Source organism: Fistularia commersonii, chromosome 5, assembly GCF_037954325.1.
Source record: "Fistularia commersonii isolate RoL2024-O1a breed Wild chromosome 5, RoL_Fcom_v1.0, whole genome shotgun sequence".
Classification (NCBI taxonomy): Eukaryota; Metazoa; Chordata; class Actinopteri; order Syngnathiformes; family Fistulariidae; genus Fistularia; species Fistularia commersonii.
Window position 1 is genome coordinate 19,675,868 of NC_141288.1, and position 22,496 is coordinate 19,698,363.

General features: G+C 46.0%; 2 protein-coding genes across 2 annotated transcripts in view; one reads left to right on the forward strand and one right to left on the reverse strand.

Moving 5' to 3' along the window:
- Positions 1-16,727, reverse strand: LOC147234299 (uncharacterized). Its single transcript, XM_086147188.1, has 10 exons — positions 16,693-16,727; positions 12,983-13,106; positions 11,029-11,196; positions 7,788-7,996; positions 7,306-7,410; positions 5,673-5,765; positions 5,465-5,575; positions 5,208-5,325; positions 4,065-4,334; positions 1-2,696 (listed from the first exon to the last, which is right to left on the reverse strand). The coding sequence occupies exons 2-10, from the start codon at positions 13,056-13,058 to the stop codon at positions 1,999-2,001; spliced, it is 1,848 nt and encodes a 615-aa protein (XP_086003314.1). The 5' UTR covers positions 13,059-13,106; positions 16,693-16,727; the 3' UTR covers positions 1-1,998.
- Positions 16,265-22,496, forward strand: part of LOC147234300 (uncharacterized) — a 17,679-nt gene continuing 11,447 nt past the window's right edge. Inside the window, exons 1-8 of the mRNA XM_086147184.1 lie at positions 16,265-16,615; positions 18,585-18,787; positions 19,816-19,920; positions 19,999-20,094; positions 21,074-21,184; positions 21,648-21,771; positions 21,863-22,268; positions 22,364-22,431. Of these exons, the coding sequence (XP_086003310.1) occupies positions 16,576-16,615; positions 18,585-18,787; positions 19,816-19,920; positions 19,999-20,094; positions 21,074-21,184; positions 21,648-21,771; positions 21,863-22,268; positions 22,364-22,431 (1,153 nt within the window). The 5' untranslated portion in view covers positions 16,265-16,575. The remainder of the gene's footprint in view (positions 16,616-18,584; positions 18,788-19,815; positions 19,921-19,998; positions 20,095-21,073; positions 21,185-21,647; positions 21,772-21,862; positions 22,269-22,363; positions 22,432-22,496) is intronic.

Here is a 22,496-nt window from a genome sequence, read left to right on the forward strand (position 1 = left end):
TTTAATGGATTCAAGGCAGAAAAAAAGAAAAAAATCTACTAAATAAGTTCAACTTGAGTTTAAAAATCCAGCGGGTTTTGTCACGAGGTTTAACTGTGATTGTCTTTCACACAGACCATCGAGACCCCGAGCGTTTTCGCGTGAATCCAAACAAACCTGAAATACGATTCGACGGGGCGGCGTAGAAAATTAGTTTAAAATTTCCGTGGGAGATTTGATCACCCCCCACTCTTCTCATCCAATTGTAAAATCATCCAATAAGGAAACTAATCATCATTAAGAGCCAAAAGTTTGACTTCACTTAATTAGGTGATTTGCAACAATCTGCCACCAGGACTCTGTCAATCTGTCACCGGGATCCTCCTCCTGCTAAACTGCCTCGGAGACACTCACTCCGGGCTCCTCCTAATTAGAAACTCATTGGAATTTATGAGTTTCAGTTATAAATTATTGAGTTCTGGTCCCTGGGAGGAACGCTGAGAGGACAATTTGAGCGAGTGAATTTCGAGCAGGACCATTTTTCAGCGCCTTTGTCCACTTTTTGTCAGATGATATCCAACACGGTATGTGTCTCCCTCTTGTGGATGCAAAATGGGAGTTGACATATTGAGATGCCTCCATATCTTCCATTAGAATAAACCAGAATGAGCCTCTGGGGACATTTCAATATGAAATATAGATATAATATGTATATAAAATAAACATATATATGTATATATAAAATCACATACACGTGTAAATACACACAATGTGCAGCATGAAGTCTAGACCACAGAAAGTAAACTGCCGTTGCAGCCAAAGAAAATTATTTCCGTCATTCAACAAGGGTCAAAATTCCTTTGGGAAAAGGAGGGTTTTGGCTTATTTTTATTTTTAACAAGTGTTTGCGAGAGGGGGGGCGGGGGGGGGGGCGGGGTGGATATTATCCATAACAAATGTGTCAATACTTCGTCGACAGAAGCCATTTCAAGTTCCTTTTTTAAAATCGCGACACCAATTGAAGTCGAACGGCAACGGATTCGAACAGTGAATGCGCCGTTGTGTTTTATTTCGGATATGCGATGACCTCCTCCCGACCCGGAGGTGAATCGTTTCTTTTAATCAAAGCGTTCCAGCAATTTTGACACAAAACGTGATTTGCAAAGCTTGGGCTCTTTTGGTTTTATAACAACTGAGAGCCAAGTTATTATTGACCTGTATTGGATGTGTTTACAATATATCTGATACAACCATCATTCTGAAACTGTTCTCGCCTTCGGAGCAAAAATGACCTCAATAGCGCCCCCTGGTGGTCACCCATTCATCCGTGCATCTCACCCCTCGGATGCGATTCAACCCCGACAGACTGATCATTTTAGTTGCTTAAGTTATTTTAGACCGACTGAATAGTCCCGTTTTCACGGCTTCGGATTTAATTTGGCTGTTTTTTTCTTGGTCGGGAGTTAAAAGGGGCAGCGCCCAGTTGGCCGATGGTTTACAAGCCGGTCCGGGCGGCTTGGCCTTCCCCCCCGGCCGGCTCCTCAACCCTTCCCATCTATCACTCGGGGGTTGTAAAAGATAATGGAATTTTCAAAATTCTAAAGCAATAAAAACACTTTATTACCACTCGATGGGCGACTGTGTCCCCGGATGACGCGGCGGACTATAAAAAAAAACAACTTCAGGATGATCAAGGGTGCAATGACTTGAACCCTTTGGACTCTATTTTTTCTTTTTTTTTCACAACAACATACAGAAAATAATTATTTCTAGCGGGAACTGTGTGATTGTGCCGACCGTCTGGCGAGTCAAACACTGTTAAAACCCGCGGGAACGAGTACAACACAATTATTATTGACGGACGGCGTCTGCAAAAGTTCAACGCGACGTCCCCTGTGGATTTTTCTCACGTTAAGGTCGCATTAAACGCCAGTGAGACTCTCCGCCGTGTGAAACGGCATTCCTGAAGGGATTCATCGCCGGCCTCTCCTCGACCAGCTACCTCCGACGCATCGCCGGTCAGTCGGCTGTGGCCTTTTCTGCGCGTGATAAGCTACCTTTGGCGTGATTGCGCGAATGCACGAGCAGGGCGCCGGAGTTGTAGAAGGACAATCCGCACGTGCTGCACAGGTACGGCTTCTCCTTCCTGTGCACCCGGAGGTGGACGGTGCGCGAGAACAACTGGGTGAATCTCCTGTCGCAAAAGGTGCAGGCGTACGGGCGCTCGCCGGTGTGGGTCCGCAGGTGGGACTTCAAGACGGAGTTTGTCAGGAAGCGTTTGTCGCAGAAGGAGCAGGCGAACGGACGCTCGCCGGTGTGATGGCGCAGGTGGACCCTCAGCGAACCGTGGGACCCGAAGGTCTTCTCGCAAAGGTTGCACGCGAAGCGACCGAACATGTGAGTGATGGAATGCTTTTTCAGGCTTTTCCGACTCTTGTACGTCCTCCCGCATTGAGCGCACCGGAACGGCTGCTCCGCAGAGTGACTTTTAACGTGCTCTCTCAAGTCAGAAAGGCACGGGAACGTTTCGGTGCATTCCGGGCAGATGTTTGTGCCGGAGGACGCGGAGCTGTCGGCCACGCCTTCCGCCGAGGACCGGCCCGTGCTTTCACCCCAAGGCTCCCCGCTCCCGCCGCCGCCGCCGCCGCCGTCCACGTCTTCCTTCACTGGGTTCACCGGCGATGGCGAGCGTCCGGGCGGCTGGAGGTGAGCTTCATCTGCCATCACCAAACACAAACGCCGGATGAAGGGAACGCCGTTGCGTGTTGGAACGACAGATTGCATGCGAGGTGGACGGGTGTGTTAAAGACGTCGACGAAGGATGACAAGATGGCGGAATGAGGGGTTTGCAATGTTTCGAGGAGATCGGAAACTAAAGGAGGACGACTGCAAGAGCGAAACAGAACTGCGGCAAGAGGTGTTAGAGGAGGGAGCCAACCAACATTGATCCCTTTCAGGGGAATAATGAACAGAATCGGCGCTACAGGGAGACGTATGGATGAAACAAAAGCACACATGGGATGAAAATAGAAGATAGTAGGAGAAGCAAATACATATATGAGCGTACAAACGGAAAAAATATCTGCGTGGTCTTCCACTGAGCCGACGAATATTCGTAAATCACGACGTTTGTGGTAAAGCGATGCTCGTTTGACCCCTCCCATGTCTTGCACACTTGGGTGGACACACCCAGAATGGCGTGGATAAAGCAAAGTTAATAAACAACAGGGGGTTCATGCTGGTTTTGAAAGACATGCACAGAACGCAGCGTGAGTGGAACAGCTGGTGTGTGTGATCACGTGCGATATAAAGTTTACGCAGTCATCCGTATGTGTGTAATAGTTCCATAATCCCAATTTAAACACATAAATGCTCCATTTAATCATATATGTGTATGTTCTATGTTTTCTGTCGTCAACTTGTAAAGCGTCTTTGTGTACCCTGAAAAGCGCTATACAAATCGTATGTATTATTATTATATACATGTACTCGTAAATACATGTATTTTGACATATCGTTAACTTTATTTTTATTGATTTCTCCTAATCGTTCCCTTTTTTTTTTTTTTTTATTCAATATCAATTATTCCCTATTTTATTCTTTATTGTTTCACAGAGTTGTATTTTGATTCTTCTCCACTTTACTCTGTGAGCAGGAGCTGCTTTCAACAAAATTTCCCCCTCGGGGGTCAGTAAAGTATTCTGATTCCGATCAAAAGGTGAGAGGCTACATTTCCATGCAGGATGGAGCCCCTCGTCCTGTTAAGCTGCAGTGACATTGCGCGGTGGACAAACAGCAGTCTGGTGTCTGAGTGCCCTGCAGGGCTCAGCAGTTTCTCCAAGGAGAAGGAGAACGTCCCCTCGCTCTGTTTCGGCGACCCAGCCGGCGAAAACTCGCTCGAGGCTGAGCAGAAGTTTACGTTATAAGAAAAATGTCCTCATTGAGACGTCCGAGGATGCCGAACACGATCTTTTTTTACTCGAGTGCTAAAACTTTTCGTGAATCGGAAAAATCTGGAGCGGTTGTTTTTTTTGACCCGGAACTCGAGGTCTACTCGGTGACCTTTGAACTCCTAGCGTACTCACCGATGTGGGCCGTCTCATCGGAGCGCGGTGAAGACGCGACGGGAGACAGTCCTCCATGGCCGTTCTGGTCGTCCTCTTCATCTTCACGTTCTCCCTCCGCTCTGCAGCTGTTCGCCCGCGGCGCCGTCGCCTCTCCCGCATTCTCAAGTTTTGCGCCGCGCGCTCTCTCGGCGCGTCGTTCTCCGTGATCTCGACGAGCCTCAGGTTCCACCGAGGTTTGCTTCGACGTGAGCGTGGAGAGGATCATGTCCGACATGAACGTGAACTCGCCTGAGGAACCGAGAGAACACTGGTTAGCTTTCCAGGTCCTCCACCATGTTCAGTGAGCCTCGGTCGTAGTCAATCAACTTGCGCATTTCCTGAGATCCGAGCCGTCGCTCAGTGGATTTTTCACTTTGTGATTGGAGCCCAGATCCAAGTTACGAGTGAGTTTTTGAAGTTTTAAAGATAGTGGGACGTGCCGCCACCGCTAAGTAGCCCAGAGAAAATCATGGAAAAACACGAGCAAGGTGTGCGTGTTTCGGATTCGTCGTTGTCGGAGAGATACGGAGACGGAGAGCATCGTCTGGGAGAAGGCAGGAGAGATTTACGGGGATTTGGTTGCGGCGGACGGCGTGAACATCGACGGACGAGTTGTTCAAAGCCGGTCGGGGTGATTTGATGGTTTTAAAGAGAGGAGCGGCTTCACTTTGTCCATAAATAGAGTTCAGACATAAAGTGGAGCAGTGTGCACGTTAGCATAGCATTTTAGCATAAAGTCCAAATGAAAAACTCCCCAAACCTCCTCCGCCAGCATTTTCGTCCAATCTTCAAGATAAATACACTTAATAAAACCACTTTGCATTCTCTTTTATTGTGTTTTATTATCTTTTATACAGTTTTTAAAGTTCATTTTTTGGAACGGATTAACGGCGTTTTGATTCATTTTCAAGAGGAAACTTTATTTGATATGCCAGCTCAGTCACGGAGCCAATTTAACTCGTAAATCAAGGTATTACTGTACAATCACGTTTAATCATTTCAGTTGGTCTGCATGTAGACCCTCTGTGGGTCCAGCTGGTTATCCCCCCCCAAAGCAGAAGATGCTGGATAGTAACGCAAAGACGTGATTACTAGATACAACTGAGGAACATCAACACTTACTCTTTGTCAGCTTTTGCCGCTCCTTTTGATGCATCAAAATAGTTTTCAGCTCCTCCGTGTCACAAGCCAGCCGGTCGAGCTCAACGTCGGGGGAGAAAAGGTCAAACATGGAGAAGACCTAGAAGAGAAAAGAGGTGGATATCAAACTGCAAGACCTCCCCCCGCCCCCGCCCCCCAAATCTTTTTTTTTTGAAAGTCGGATCTGAGAAGCCGCCGCCGCAGACGTCGACGTCGGAGTTTTGATCGCCGCTCCCCACCTGCGAAAAGCTCGGAACGGGGAGGAACTCCTCCAGGCGGCAGAAGAACTCCCACACCAGGATCTGCATCGCCGAATCAAAACAAGCTCCGTACTGTGCTGGGAAGGTCTCCTAAGGACGGGACCAAAACAACAGTCACGACAAATCAATGGGCCAAGGATTTGAAACCAATCCGTGGATACGACATATACCGGCGAGGGAAATTTACCTTAAAAAATCTCTCCCTCTCGGCCTGGTCTCTCATCAGCGTCTGAACCAGCTCCACGAACGCCAACTTCGACATCTCTACGTCTCTGTCCTGCTGTCACACCAGACAAAGGTTTACAGATCAATAGTCCATCCTAATAGCAACTCTACTGCCTGATATTTTGCATAAGCGACTGAATTAAAAATCAAAACAGAACTGGCTAATGAATACTCGTCAAGTGATAAACTATGTCATGTGAATATGCAGATGAGGACTTTAAGGCGATATCTGAAGATATTTAGGTGTTTTTTGAGATCACTATCAATCCAGTGATGTTTTTTTTTCCAATGAAACCAAGTCAGGGAACTTGCTGGCGACAGAATTTGCCAGTTTTCATGTGAAATAGTTTATCAGCCATAACATTATGCACACCTTCCTAATGTTGTGTACGTCCCTTTAAAGCAGCGGTGTTGAACTCACGTTCACCGAGGGCCACATCGGCAGAGTGGTAACTGTAACGGTAACAGTGTAAATCTAACTAAAATGTATGTAAAATAAATGTAACTACTCCTAAATGTTAAAGGACAGTATGTTGTTTTTCTAGAAGGCTAGCTTTGGCATACTTCGCTCTGTGTGTGGTGCCAAAATGGCGATGTAGATTGTCCTCTTTTACAACTGACATTGCCTCATTACACGAATTATTTCCCCTTGAAGCACAAACATGTGTTCGCCTTCCGGCCCTTTTCCATCTGCATCACCTTTTCTCTTCCTGGACATTTCGGGATCATTTGTATTTCCCAATGGCATTGATGTGAATACACTGCGATCTAATAGCAGGATGCGTCACTTTGCAGTTTTTAATAGCCAATGCACCGCGTTTGACTTATTTATTTTAACACAATCGGACCTTTTAAGATGTTCTGGCGGGACACACGAAATGACGCGGGCTCCACACGCGCTTCAAAGCATCTAAAACATTTCTGAACCCATCGAGCCATGGATCCCACAACTAGGGAATGTGGAATGTTGTGTTTCTTGAACCAGTTACGCTGGCGGCCTCGTCCTGGAGGAAGTAACCCACTGCCGCTCATCCCCAACCTTCTTCAGGTGGGCGATTTATGTCAAAATAGCATCCAAATGCACGGCAGGACACGAGGTTTCCCGTCAGAACAATACCCGAGGCATCACACCGCCTCTTTGCGCGGCAACCCGGGGGAGGAAATGTTCACCCGCTGCCTGATACATCCCACAAGTGACAGGTGCCATGGAAACCGGATCATTTACGTTTTTCACTTCAACTGTCAGCGGTCAGAGTGTTGCGGCTGATTGGGTGAATTTGGTGGACAGGAGTGGAACAGATGGGCAGCCAAACAAAACATTTTTCCTTTTTAAAACAGCTCCATGTTGGCTTTAAGGAGGTTTTCTGATCATTTTGAATTCTGGTGGGTTTATTTTTGGGTAGTTTCTTGTTTGGTTCGACTTGAATTCTCACAAAGTTTCAGGCTGTTGATGATTTACGGCTCGTTTCTTTCTGATCTCTGTGAAACTTTTCACTTACTCTTGTTGCAGAGAGGAAGCATCTGAAGACACTTCAGTAAAATACATGATACATTCATCCACCGGGGGTAGCACAGCGCATTGTATCATTACACACCTCTTCATGCGTGCGGTTCGTCGTTTTCTGTTGAAAAATGTTGAGGTGATCACGGATCACTTTAAGGTTGACCCCCTCTATCCTCTTTAACAACTCCAGGATGAACTGAAACACACAGAGGGATAAGATATGAAGTGGTACTCCATGCCTTTTGCGCAGCTGGAAATGTACGAATAGCGCAATCTTTAGACCGTTTGTTAAGAATAAGAAATGGGCCTGTAAAAGTGCTGGTCTTCGTTTAATATCCTGACTGGGGTGGAATAATTTTTCGAATGAGAAACCTGATGAAACACCGGCTGGATATCATTTGCGTAAATCACCTCAACTCCAACTAGTAGGTCAAACTCTACGATAACATTTAAAAGCGACTGTTGGGTTGTATGTTAGCAGGTGATTGTGAACGCAGGCGTTTATCCATGACGCTTTCTCTTTTCATTATCGTGGGCCACGAACGGGAGTACCTCAGACCGACGTCCACTCACCCGAGCTCTCAGTCCCAGGATTAGCTGAGACCTCTGCCTGTAGTCCATCAGCTCTGGAACCATCTCTGTCACCAGCGTGATAAATTTAGCCAGTTTTTCATACTGGCCGATTTTTCTCTCCTTCGCAATTCGCCACATGCAGGCCGCCATCATCCTCAGAGGGGGGACCAACAGGTGGACGGGCGATCGGGGGGGGCGAGGATCGGACGCTAGGTGGAGAAGGTCAAGAAAAAAAACGAACGCCGCGTGAACGATGCAACTGGTCTGAAACCTTTATTATACTGTGATTGAAAGGAAATTGTATCTTAAGCCTCGTTCAAACTCATAACACAGTCCGATACATAGCGGGCATCATCGGTGTAACAAAACTGCATAGATCAGGGGTGGCAAACCAGTCTGAGACCAGGAAACATTTTTTTACGCTGTTCCTGCAAAGATTCAAATCCGTCTGATACGGTTGATACGGTGCAAGCGTTACAATCTCGGAGTGCTTTGTACATTTTTGGAAAAACTGTATCTGCTTTTCTGCTACTTTTCAAAGTCCGGTCCCTTTTGGACACTCCTGATCGAGGCGCCTAAGATCTGAAGCTTTGAAATGCGCTAATGACGCCTGACATGTAAGGCAGAATGGCTTGCCACGACGTTCAACGAAAAAATATAAACTCTCTCACTGATAAAAAACGTCTTGTGTTCATCTTTATATTTTCATTTTGCTGTGATTTTTTTCCCCCGTCATTTCGAGAGCGAACTTGACACAAATTGTTTCCTCAAATGATCTTGCCCCTATTGAGAAACTGAGCTATTTTCATCCCAAACACATGCATGCGCGTCTGACGAAAATACTGTATTAAACTCAAGCCAAGTGAACGAGCAGTTATAAAAAGAAAAAGAAAAAAAAACGCAAACTGCGATATGAACACATAAAACCGGGCAAAGAGCCGTATGCAGCTCGGGAGCTGCAGGTTGGCCACGTCTGGCATAGATTGATTCAATGGGTGTATTTGTGTTTTTCTTTAGGCAGCGCTTGAGCCTCAGACAGGACGATATGGCTCCTTCACACCAGTGCAGAGACCATTTGGTTATGCTGTGGGAAAATCCCCACTTTCACCTGATTGGTCTAAAAACGATTTATTCAACGCAAATAATGTGTACGTCGATCTATGTGGGCAGCACGCAATGAAATTTCACTAGATAGCAGGAGGTAGTGAATGAAGCTGTGGATCTATCCGCTGCTGCTCAAACAGCAGTCATTACAGCTTGGAGTGACACGCCATTGATAAATATTTGAAAAGAAAAAGTAATCAGTCAGGACTGTCTGGTCCTGAAGAACATTGTGACCCAGATGAAGGCCCGAGTATGAGTAGTGGCCCAGAAGAAAGTGGAAAAAGGTGAGTCAAGACAATACGATGAAAGTTAGATTGCGTTTGGATTCACTTCTACTGGGGGACCCACTGAGATGACGCCGTTGTGCCTGGTGTGCGGAGAAAAGCTGTCCCGTAGTGCTGCGGCTCCACGCAAACTTAAACGCCATCCCCAACCTAAACACCCTTCACTTCAAGATAAGAACACGGGCTATTTTGTTCATCTGAATAAGAGGAACAGGCAGCATTGTTGAAGAAAACCACCAAGACGAGTGAGAAAGCTCTGAAAGCCGGCTACAAATTTGCTGAACTCATCGCTGAATCCAAACAGCCGCACACCGTGGCAAAACATGAATACCAACTGCCTGCGACATCATCATAGAAGAAATGCTCGGCTTTGGCGCTGTTAAAGAAAAAGCCCGACTCCCAAATAATACCATTTCCAGACGTATTGATGAAATGTCTGCAGATATTGAAAAGAGTGTTCTGGAAAAGTTGCACATCGGTGGGAAATTTGCATTCCGCCTTGACGAATCTACAGATATTGGATGTATTAGATTTCACGGCAGGTTAGTAAATTGAGACTGCAGTTTCATTCTATTTCATTAAAAACGTTTTTGACATATTCATTAGCGGTGTGCCGTGTGATTTTTCATGATTAAATTACATGCCGTGGCTCAAAAAAAGGTTGTGAAACACCACTTTAGACCATATAATACCATATTGGAAAATTCATAGATGTTTTTACTCCAAGTATCAGCCCCAGAAACTATACATATCAACAATATTCAGCGGATTATAAAATGGGATTTTCCATACCTTCGGGAACTATGAGAAACACTCCGACGGCGATAAAATTCTGACGACAGACAAGTGAAGCGCATGACATTGATTGTCGGGTTACTATCAGCCGCTTGTCAGTGGGTGGTATATATTAGGCAGAAAGTGAACATTTTCTCCTCCAAGTTGATATGTTGGGGGCGAGGAAAATGGGCAAGTGTCAGGACGTGAGTGACTTTGACGAGGGCCAAATTGTGGCGGCTCGAAAAGCCGGGTCAGATCGACTCTAAAACTGAGGCTCTTTAGAGGATGTTCTGAATAAATCCGAAAAACTTGTGTGGCAGTCACAGGGTCATGGGGGGGGCAAGCTCACAAACGCACGCGGGAAACGGGCGCCGCTGGGCGACTTTATCGGAAACATCTCCAAAAGTTGATGCCGGTTTCGGTGAAGTTACAAAAGAGACTGCAGAGCAAATGTAGGTGTAGACTTTGCACCCACGCTAATGAAGGCGTGATAAGCAGATCCTGACCAAAGACCTACAGGAGATGGTGACCACCAACTGATTGAATTGCACTTCCAAGCTCACACTGGTGTGTGTGTGTGTGTGTGTGTGTGTCGCCTGGATGCACCACAAAGAGCTAAAGATTGTGATGTAGCAAGTGCGTGTAATCATATTAACTGATGCCAATGGTCTCTTTTGGGATAAAGCTTTAGAAATAACTCAGGGATGGCCAGTTCAAGAAGGTGTAATACAGCATATTACACCAGGGGTCTAAACGTCGAGGCCGATCGCTGTGCACCGGATAAAAGAGCATCTGTACACTTTGGAGCATAACTTTGAGAAATAGATAAATTGACCGGTTCAAGCATGAAAGCTGACATTTTGAATTGTCAAGAAAACATGAGTGGGCAGAATTCAAAGTGCTGAATCAATTCAGAAGCAGAACTATAGCATGTTCACGCTGCACAGGAGGACCGGGACGAATGTGAAAGGAGCAGAATATATCCATGAGAGCCCCCAAAACATTTGGAAAAGTACAAAAGTAAAACCAGCTCAACTCTGTGTCTAATGACCCGTAGTTTGAAAGTTTTCCTCTACCTTGCACTGTTGGAGCTGGGATGGAGTGAGTAACTGCAGGGGGCTTATCTTTGCAAAAAGACAGGTGTTTAATGAAGTCGGATTTCCGGAGGAGCATTGTTTTGCAGTAGATGCAGTGGTAATGCCACTGCTGTCGACAATCCAGCCCACATCTGTGAATGGTGTGTCCTGAAACACAAGGACAGGGAATTGTAGTCTTATTTCTTTACAATCATATTATCTAAAAGCACGGGTTACTCCGAAAAAAAAAAAAAAAAAACACTGTCGCAAAGTAATTCAATTTTAAAAATAGTTTGGGTGGAATAGATCCTAGAAGTGAAGGTGCCAAATTATATACAGAGGGGCAAAAAAGTATTTAGTCAGTAGTCTCCCACTTAAAAAGATGAGAGGCCTGTAATTTTCATCATAGGTACACTTCAACTATGAGAGACAGAATGAGGGTGAAAAAAATCCAGAAAATCACATAGTCTGATTTGAATTTATTTGCAAATTATGGTGGGAAATACAACTATTTGGTCAATGACAAAGGTTCATCTCAATACATTGTTACATAGCCTCTGTTAGCAGTGACAGGTGAAACATTTTCTGTAAGTCTTCACACACTGTCGCAGGTATTTTGGCCCATTCCTCCATGCACATCTCCTTTGGAGCAGTAATGTTTTGGGGCTGTCGCTGGGAAACACGGACTTTCAACTCCCTCCAAGGATTTTCTATGGAGCTGAGATCTGGAGACGGGGTAGGCCACTCCGGGACCTTGAAATGCTTCCTCCGAAGCCGCTCCTTTGCTGGCCTGGCGGTGTGTTTGGGATCATTGTCACGTTTCATCGTCAGTGCCCTTGCTGATGGAAGTGGGTTTTCACTCAACATCTCACGATACGTGGCCACGTTCATTCTTTACACGGATCAGTCGTCCTGGACCCTCTGCTGAAAAACAGCCCCGAAGCATGACGTTTCAACCCCCATGCTTCACAGTAGGTATGGTGTCATTTGGATGCAACTCAGCATTCTTTCTCCTTCAAACAAATCAAGTTTGTACCAAAAAGTTGTATTTTGGTTTCATCTGACAATAGGACATTCTCCCAGTCCTCTTCTGGATCATCCAAATGCTCTGGAGCAAACTTCAGACGAGCCTGGACATGTACTGACACGTACTGTCTTTAGCAGGGGAACACGTCTGGCGCTGCAGGATTTGAGTCCCTGGCGGCGTAGCGTGTTATTGATGGTAGCCTTTGTTACTTTGGTCCCAGCTCTCTGCAGGTCATTCACAAGGTCCCCCGTGTGGTTCTGGGATTTCTGCTCACCGTCCCTGTGATCATTTTGACCCCGCAGGGTGAAATCTTGCGTGGAGCCGCAGATCGAGGGAGATTATCGGTGCTCTTGTATGTCTTCCATTTTCTAATAATTGCTCCCACAGATGATTTCTTCTCACCAAGCTGCTTACCTATTGCAGATTCAGTCCTCCCAATCTGGTGCAGGGGCTACAATTTGGTTTCTGGTGTCCTTTGACAGCTCTTTGGTTTTGGCCATTGTGGAGTTTAGAGCGTGACTGAGGTTGTGGACAGGTGTCTTTTAAACAGGTCCCATTAATACAGGAAACATGTGGAGGACAGAGGAGTCTCTCAGAGAATAAGTTACAGGTCTGTGAGAGACAGAAATCTTGCTTGTTTGTTTGTAGGTGACCAAATATATATTTTACTGAGGAATTTACCAATTCATTCCTTAAAAATCCTACAATGTGATTTCCTGGATTCTTTCCTTCCCATTCTGTCTCCCATAATCGAAGCGTACCTGTGATGAAAATTACAGGCCTCTCTCATCTTTTTAAGTGGGAGAACTTGCACAATAGGTGGCTGACTAAATACTTTTTTGCCCCACTGTATGTATTTGCAATTCTGGAATCTTTACCTTCATGGAGGACAGCACGGTTGAAGTGGTTCTCGAGATGGATTCGCACCTTGCTCAGCTTCGTTGGACGGAACAAAACTGAGCTGCAGAACGGGCAGTGGAAGTCCCGGCAACATGTGGTGCATCTTTTTAATTCTGGCAAGGACCTCCCTTCTTGGATTGTTACATGCATCCTGAAAACAGAGACGGCAAAACAGGTCAGACTGAATGTCCAGGACACATTTCGCAGAAGTCTACACCCACTGTAAATCATCTGTCCCCGACTGGACCTGCATCTTAGAACTCTCCTCAAGCTAAACTTTAGCAGGTCATTACCATACATTAATGTCTTATATTCCCAAAATGTATTATAATTATTATTATTATCTGTTATTATTATTATTCCTGTGTTTACCAACCCCATCATGGCTTGGTGTCACCATGACAGAATACATTTGACGGTTCTGTAGCGAAAGCGCTTAAAGACTTTGAAAATGATTTCACGAAGAACCCCCATAAAAGATCACTTTCTCGTTCATATGTAATATTTGTTTTTGTTAATGTTCTATATCTGAATTGACATGAGTCTTGTTGAGAATCAAGAGGAGACTCAACTCAGACCACATTATCCATTTCCCACTGAACACACACACACACACAAACACACACACACACACACACAAACACACACACACACACACACACACACACACACACAACCGACAGACACTTCTGCATATTCAGACAAGCAGGAAATGATGAGCAACAAACGGTCACCAGTTGTTTCACACTCTCAGTTTGACACCAAGGCGCACTTTGATCCACAAGTAGATCATGGAGGGTAAACAAAAAAAAAAACAGGATCTTCAGCTGGAGTGAACATCAATGTTGAAGAGCCCACTCAGCCCTCCAGAGACTGATTCCAACACCATCACATCTGTTATTTGACTATTGGAAGGGCACTTAAGATGAAGACAAGGTCTCCAAGGAGAGTTAGAAGAGCCTGGGGCCGGATAAAGTGGTCTTGTCATACAGGATTCCTAAAACACAACATTCTGCAAGTTGAACCCAGTAACATAAACAACTATGCACTTAAAAAAAAAATGGTGGTGGAGCAGCAGATACTTTACATTTTCAATTTGTCAGCATGTGGAAAGTTTTCCTTGGAATAGAGGCAAATTAGAAATAAAGAAAATGAATAAGATTTACTTTTGTGTAGCAGAAGGCGGAGGGGGGCCTCCAGCTGCAGCCCAGAGGCCTCAGGATTACTGAAGGCACCTTTGCATCAGAACGGTCCTGAGAAGCAACCCTATGCAGGCAGAGACCACCATAGCATGTCTGGTTTACGCTACATTTCGAAATGAATAAAATAAAAAAGAAAATCGAATTGTTGACTCACTCTGGCTAACGTCCGGTCCTCGATGTGCGGTCCTGGGAATGCGGCGCGGTCCTGACACCGTTGCCCTGTCAGAACTGCTAACTTTCCAGTCTCACGGGCATCCGAAGCACCGCTCACTCATATTAAGTTACTTCTATCCGAAACTGCTAACTGGTGCATTTAACAACCAGGTTGATGTTAACGGACGGCCGTTGTCAAACCCGAGAGATTATCTGTTTTCACAAGAATCAACTGTAAACATACACACATCACTCTGGAGCGGCTAGCTACTTTAGCATTGCTTACAGTGGCAGCCGGTTTGGCTAATAGTTGCGGAGACGGATGCCTCTCGGTAGATTTACGTTTTTAAATCAAAAGATAAAATAAATAATCCTGTTGGTGCGCGAAAACACAAATACACGCACATAAACACACACTGTGTTTCGACGGATTGCTAATGTGTTTAGCTAGTCATTGAATCGGCAAGCGTTAGCCATTTCCGGTTTTCAAAATAAGAGACCGACTCAAAAGGCGCGGTTCACTAACAGCAGAAAACTTATTTTTTATTTTAAACACGTTTTAAACTGAAAACGTAAAAAAACGATATGTTGTTAACATTTCCTATTTGAGTCCCCCAATTCAAATCGCAACTCAAAAGACGTTTTGGGTTTTTTTTATTCTATTCCACTCATTCCTATTCCCCTCAGACCACTTTTATTTATTTTTTTAACCTCTTTTATTGTTTTTATTGGGGGTAGTTACTAATATGTCATCTCTAAGACACATAGATATCGGAAAAAATGCGAAAAATAGAAACTAAGAATATAGAATATAAAAAATATATGCTCAGTATAAACATTTATGATGTCTTATCAATCAATCAATCAACACTTGTATTTGTCATTGTCAAAAAACAGTTAAATAACAAGGAGATATCGTTCTGAGCAACCCAACACTGATATTAAAAAAGTGCAGGAAAATTATAAAAAGTGCATCGATGTCCAAAAAATTATCAGAATAGTCTACTGAATAAGCACAAAAAAAATTCAATTATTATCATTATTATTATTATTATTATTATTATTATGGAGATGAGATGTACTTAAATGATCCCAGGCTTGAAGATATTGTATCACAGCAGCAACAATATATTCTAATATTGCTGATTTTGGCTTACATCTTAAGAAAACTCAAAAATCCTATCTCAAATTAGTAGAATATCATGAAAAAGTATTTTTTGTTCTTTTAATTGCATTACAGAAGATAAAGAAGTTTATCACAATATTCTAATATTCTGAGACAGTCCTGTATGCAATTACAAAAACAAAAATGTCATAGATTCTGGATTCATTACAAATCAACTGATATATTACAACCCTTTTATTGCTCGAATATTGCTGATTACGGCTTACATCTTAAGAAAACTCAAAAATCCTATTTCAAAATATTAGATATCATGAAAAAGTCATTTTTGTCTTTCTAATTGCATTACAGAAGATACAACACTTTACCACAATACACGAATTTTCTGAGACAGCCCTGTGTGTTCATAACAGTGCAATATTTCAAAACAGCTACATGTACAATAATTTTTCATACTCTTGTGCACTCCTTATCTCTCACTTGTTACTTAAGTCACTTTATAGTTTATTTACATTTCTTATTCACCCTTTTTATCTTATTTTTTTACAGTTGATTCAATATTTCTACTATTTATCATTATTGGTGTATTTTTCTTGTAACACAGCCATTTCTTCAATAAATATAAATGAGGTTGGGATAAATAAAGTTGTTCTTACTCTTATTCTTATTTTTATTGTGATATATTGTTATGTGTTTATGGTGCGTGGAGCTGGCCGGCGTCGTGGGTGTTTATAGCGCCATCTAGCGGCGGGGAGTGGGAATCTCCCGGTTGATCCGGTCTTCGTCAGCCAACCAGGAAAGAGGGCTTGCCGTGATCTGGACTGAGGCGGATGAGACCAGAAACCTTTGTTCTGCCTCTGCTCCTATCGGGAGGGCAGGACGAGACCCCCCGTCCGCGCTTCCGGTCCGAACCCAGGTCCCATTTTGTGGTCCGGCGATCTGCGCTTTTCTTGCACCGAATCCACGGATCGCATTCTTGAATCCGCCGCGACCCCGAGTTTTCGGGGGGGGAAGGAGGAGGAAAGCGAAAGAGAGAGAGAGAGAGAGAGAGAGAAAGAGAGAGAGAGGGATAGAAAGAGAGAGAGAGATCCGCTGGGTTCTCTTTCTTTTATTTTCATTTTTACTTCCCCCCCAGCCGCTAAATGGAAATAACGCGCGGAGCTGATAATGGCAGCAGTCGAGGTGCGTGGATTCCCCCCCCCCCTCTCCTTACACCCCACCCCCACTCGTGAAATATTTCATGTTTCATGTGACCTTACCGTTCCTCTTGCGTCCCTGCTGCGGGGGTTTTCGGTAATCAGATGCAAGGTGAGCGTTTGCAAAGTGTGTGTGTGTGTTGTGTATCCGTTGCAAGCCAACCCACGGTTCTCCAGCGCCTCCCCCACTCCACGGGGGGGCCCCGCGGCCTCCCCACTACCGGGGCCCCGCACGGCCATCGGCTGCACCCCGGGAGATGGATGCCGCCACCCGGACACCTGCAAACGGAGCCCGCCGTGTCCTTTATTCCACTTTACAATCAAGTTCCGTGTGTGTGTGTGTGTGTGTGTGTGTGTGTGTGTTTTCACCGTACCGTAGATTAACTGAAGTGCCACTTTTGGTTTGCAAATGTGTTTCAAGCCGGCTAGTTGGTTTTTAGGGGTGCACTTTGCACGGAAGTATTATGGTATGGAGGAGAAGGAGATGTGGAGTGTACAGCAGGTGAGAAGGTGCAGCATCTTTTAAACTTCTGCACATTTCTTGGGTTGGTAGCTGAATTGCATTTTTGTAAGGTGTGCACCCTCCGAGCCATGTGTGTGTGTTCGTGTGTCTCAGTTCTGTTTTCACATCTCTGTCCGATAAAGTGGTCGACGTGCTTTTATTTTTGCCCTGTTATTAAAAATAACAAGGATGTGTGCAAGGCCGACTCCAGAGAAGTTGGGATGCTGTGTAAAGCGTCCATGAAAACAGGATATTTACTTCCCAGTCGAGCACAAGCGACACATCACGTGTTGAAAAGTGAAACGGAGACGTTTCACTGAAAATATTGGCTTGTTTTTGTTTTGTTTTTTTTTTTTAATTTAGCAGCAGCAACACGTCCACGTCCGGGAGCTTGTTGTCCCGTTCCTGTCTGTTTTAGGATTCTAGCTGCTTCTAGCTGCTAGCGGCGTTTTTTGTTTGTTTTTTGGCTTCTCCGAATGTTCTCCGTTGGTGAAAGGCCTGCGGTCCGGTTCTTCTGCCGTTGTGATGGATGCAGTGAAATATGCAAGGAGATGTTGTCTAGATGGGAGCAGATGTCGCTCTAAAACCTCCGTGTCCTTTTTTTTTGGCGTCTCCACAGATGTGCGTCTGCACCTTCAGACCTGCAGGCTTTTGGAGCGTCCATAAAGAATTTCAAATTTGGATCCATCTGACCACAGGATGCTTTTTCCATTTTGGCCCCAGACCATAATAAATGAGCTTTGGAGGCTTTTTTCTGGACCGTCTTCACACGAGGCTTCTCCTTTGCATGATCCGGCATTGACTTGCGTTTGTGGGTCGCGCGTAGATGTTTCATCACGGTTCCAAGTATGTTGCTCCTGTTTGTTTTGATCGCCTCCCACCTCTCCGCTCCTGAAGGCCTTCTCCCTCGGAGGGGATTTGGCAGGATGGCGCTTTAACCCCGCTCAGGTGGCGCCTGAGAGCCCTTCCTCCTTCTGGTCCTGGGTCTTCCTCTTCGTTCCAGCTTCCGCTTCAAAAATACTCCCTGCGCTCGTCCGTCCGTCCGGCTTTCGTCGGACAGATGATCAGAGAACGTCAGGCCCGATGTCTTCACTCCGGTCTAACCAGGGAAACACGCTGATTTAAGGCGTGAATTTAAGGAATCGCCTCGTAGAGCGATTTCTTCCATCGCCTGCAGATGCTATCAGACTCTATATTATCAATAGAGTGCGGAAAAATTGTTTTTTAGCCATGAATCAGTCCTGCTTGGGACAGTTGTACATTCTACCTTTTCCAGTATCTTTCTTTACACCGCCGTTGACTCTAGTAAATATTTGCAGATGTTTTGTTTATTTTTTCGTGACAACTTAATTGCTTTGCAGGTTTATTGTGCATTCGGGACTTCTTAGCAAACCGTGAAATCATCCAAATCGTTTTACTCGTCTGTTTTTTTTTTTTGTCTCCTCTTCCTCAGCTAATGATCTCCCGGTCCATTATCTCCGCCTCCTGGCCCCGCCCTTGCAGCTTCTGTCGGCCGCGATGTGGCAAGTCGTGCAGCAGGGACTTGTGGATCACTACGGGATACTGGAGGAGTTTGTCACCATGGTGACGGAGCTGGTCCCGGAGCTGATGAGCTACAGTCAGAGAGCTCAGCTCGTCCTGGGCCTCAGGGCCAGGGTCAGTGACATCCGGCTTCCCTCCCCGCTGTCGACACGCTTCGCATTTTGTTCGCTGAAATTCGCTGAAACGGCTACATTTTGCTTTTCGTTTTTCCCGACTTTTCGCCGTGCGCGTCGGAATTTAAGCTGCGCTTCGGGTCCGATTTTTTTAAAAGAGTGAGACATCTGTTTGCAAACGCACAAGCTAGTAAATCCATCTAAATTGTCTTTTTTTTTTTTTTGTTACCTGCTTCACAGAAGAAGAATTTGCTCAATTTTTCCAAATTAGTTGGCGACACAATTTTTAGATCTCAACAACCGGACTCTGGCTTTCGGTCGTAAAAACGAGACAATCCCGGTCCCGGTCTCCGTCGCAACCATCAGATACGCTTGAGCTTTTCTCTTGCGCTTTTTATTTTGCACATTCAGCACGGGACCGGGTGGCTTCCATTCAACTCGTATTTATCAATTTGCACCATCGCTAAATCCTCGAAGAGCGAAACAAGTAGCCGACTGCACAACACGACGCGCTTGAAAACCCGTACAGTGGACCCTCACTTTTGGCGCGAGTAGAACCGTGATTATTTTGATGGAACGAACCTTGATATTGACGGTTGCCTTTTTTTTTTTCTGGTTGAAAACGGTTTTATAAACGGCCGTTGATCCGTCGATCAAGTTACAAAAGTGGACCGACCGAACCGTATCGAAGCCGTCTCCTCCAAGAACGAGTGCCAGCAAAGGAGAACTCGTAATTTATTTATTTTATAAAAATGAATTTTTCGTTTAATTTTACTATATTTTTTTTCTTCTTCTTAGGCTGGAATATGGCTATTTCATCCCAGGGGAAAAAAAAAAAAAAAATCAAATATATTGCAAAAAAAATGCAAAAGAACGATAAATCGCGAGAACCGAATGACAAAAAAAATGACCCAAAAAAATCTGCTGTATATTTGAATGGTCATATTAGGCTACGTGTGATCTCCGTATCTGCAGCAGGTCCGGTGTGTTTTGTCACTCCTTGATATCGTGCTCTTTGTGTACCGTCAGCTGGTTCTGGAGATGTGTCGCGGCGAGCATCCGGTCGACATGCAGACCATTCAGCCTCATCTGGACAGAATCAAAGCTCCGGTCAGCACGGCCAAGGACCACCATGTAGGCATCTGGAAAACGTATAGCGGATGCTTCTTTACCGCCCGTGTTTTTTTGGTAACTTGTGTAATTCCCCTTCAGGTCACCATCAACCAGGTGGAGGAGTCCGAGGTGAACTTCGTGGAGTTGGTGCACTCGTTGCTGGAGGATCCCTCGGAGAGGAAGCATTTTTTCGAGGTGAGGCGACGCTCTCTTTCAACCTTGGGGATAAATCGGCGTCACGTCAGCCCACCAGCGCCGCCACGTAGCAAAACCCAAAGCGTTCGAATGGACGGTTACGACGTCATTTATTACCCGTAAGAGGATCCGCGTCTCTTGGCGGTGTTTAAAGCTTCCCCAAGCGATGCCACAAATAGTCTTTAGCCATAAACGGTCATTCCCGGTGTCTTTTTAATGCGGGATTAGCCTATTGTTTAATTAATCCCCAAATGCGGAGGGAGTTACCTCTCAGATTACACATTATAGTCCGGGTCTCGAGTCAGCGCTCTCCTCTCCAGGGTCATTGTTATTTGACACGAGGGAGAGGCTGCTGCATTTTTACTTCTTTTAAGGAGCACTGGGCAAGGCCGGCCATATCCTCTGTCCTTGGTTGCCATGGGGATGGTATCTGGATTGGGCCTTTCTCCCCTAGAGAGGACAAACAGCTTCTCTGTGTCTCAGACAGAGAGCCAGCGTCTCTCGCTGCCTGAAATTCGACATTGTCACAGCGCCGACGGCCTCAGAATCTGGAAAATTCCTTTGCAGAGGGGTCTATTTTAAGCTGCGGGGCTTTTTTTTTTTTTTTTTTTTTTTTTAATTTCAGACGCTAATTTTGCATCCCGTCCGGGAATGTGATCCGATTCGGGCCTGCGGAGAAACTGACGTTAATCCTGGACAAAGCCAGAACTTTCACATCTCGTGGGAAAGCGTGCGTGAAAGCGGAACCGCCGCTCTTATTTATTTCTCTTTGAATGGCGTCCGATTTTGTCGGGTTTCATTTTCCGATCCGCATCAAAGAAGCCAAACGTGCGTATTCTAATTTAAAATGATTTCTTTAAACTGTCGGTGAAATGTGAGGACGGGGTCGCGTTTGTTTTGTCGCCACGCGCCGAATAACGTCTCGAACGTCCCCTCGAATTTTGAGATTTGACATTTTGGCGTTCCTCGGCGTCCGCAGGAGATCTTCCCCGTGCACTTCGGCTCCAAGTACGACGCGGCTCTGGAGATGCTGGTGTGGGAGTTCATATCCAGACTGGAGGAGCTCCTTCCAGCCCCGGACATCACACAGGTAAACGTTATCCGCCGAGCGTCGCCCATCTCCGTTAGCCGGTAAAGGCCGGACGGGACGGGAGCCGAGGCGGCGTTTACCCGAAAACGAGCGACGGCGGCGGATAATGTATCCGCTCGAAACGGCGTCGGGAAACCGAGCCGCCCGCCGAGGCTGATGAGAACACGTCGGCTCCCCGACGATGTTCATCTGTCTGCACCGCTGACTCGGAGGCAGATGTTCCAGTGGGTGCAGGTGCAATGTAGCGTCCCGGCGGGAAACCCCGCTTCCCTCGATACCGTCGTCGTGGAGACGAGATGATAACGCGTAAACACGGGGCGATAATGTCCCGCGGGTGAGCGTGCCACTTCGTGACGCGGCGGGAAAGGGAAGGAATGTATGGAAACATCTCAGTAGGCGGCGCGACTCACCCTCGCTGTGTTTTATTCGCGCCGTTGAAAAAGAAAATGTCCTCCTCTCTCAGTTGGCAGCTTTGATCACGGACGCTCCGTCGTTCCTCGACGACTGTTTACAATCCTTTTTCCCGCCCGAGGACATGAAGGCCATACTTGAACACCACAGGAACCTTGGTCACTTTGAGGAGAAAGGTACCGTTTTAAAACTCTTCTGTTTGCACGCCGCGGTTTTGTCCGATTGACGATTTTATTTTTATATCCCCCCCCCCCCCCTAAACTTTAGATCCCAGTCTCTTACCGATGGATGATTGCATCCTGGCCTCCATGTCTCTGCCTCCCGGGACCAAACACATCAACACTACCTCCTATTCTCCTGCCCTCAAAGACTCGCTCCCTCCGGGACACAAGGCGCGACCCGACGCCGCCGTCAACGCAAGGCAGCTACCGGCGAGAGGCGGGACGCGTAGCATCTCTCAGGAGAGGAAAGGGCAGAGCGCCTTCAACGCGCAGCCATGCGACGAAACCATAGACCTCACCACGTCCAATGACACGGCGGACGTGGACTCGGCGGCCAACGGGAACACGCAGAGCGTCAGAGGAAGCCGGGCTCTCAGGAAGAGGAAGCTGAGCGGCGGCGTCGAGGCTCCCTCGAAGGCGCCCAAGGCGGCGGCGGCGGCGGCGGCTTTCATGTGAGAGCGCCAGAAATGCACGTCTGGTGATGTTTGTTCGGCCGGCGCTTGTTTATATAACTGAAATAGCGGTGACGCCGTGTCGCTACCTGCAGGGACGCCTCGGTGCTCGACGAGGATTCAGGTGAATCTCCTCTCATCTCGATATGGGGAGACTATACAGGTTTGTGCTTTCGCTCCGGGAGACGTCCGAGTTTCTCCTCGTCCCCGCGATGCTCACTCCGCTCC

Bases quoted from the DNA above. Each gene is read 5' to 3' on its own strand.
- LOC147234299 (XM_086147188.1), bottom strand. From the start codon at position 13,058: ATGCACCACATGTTGCCGGGACTTCCACTGCCCGTTCTGCAGCTCAGT. The intron at 7,411-7,787 runs GTGAGTGGACGT...TGTGTGTTTCAG, and splicing joins TCCTGGGACTGAGAGCTCGG to TTCATCCTGGAGTTGTTAAA. The intron at 5,766-7,305 runs GTGTGTAATGAT...CTGGTGTGACAG, and splicing joins CGAACCGCACGCATGAAGAG to CAGGACAGAGACGTAGAGAT.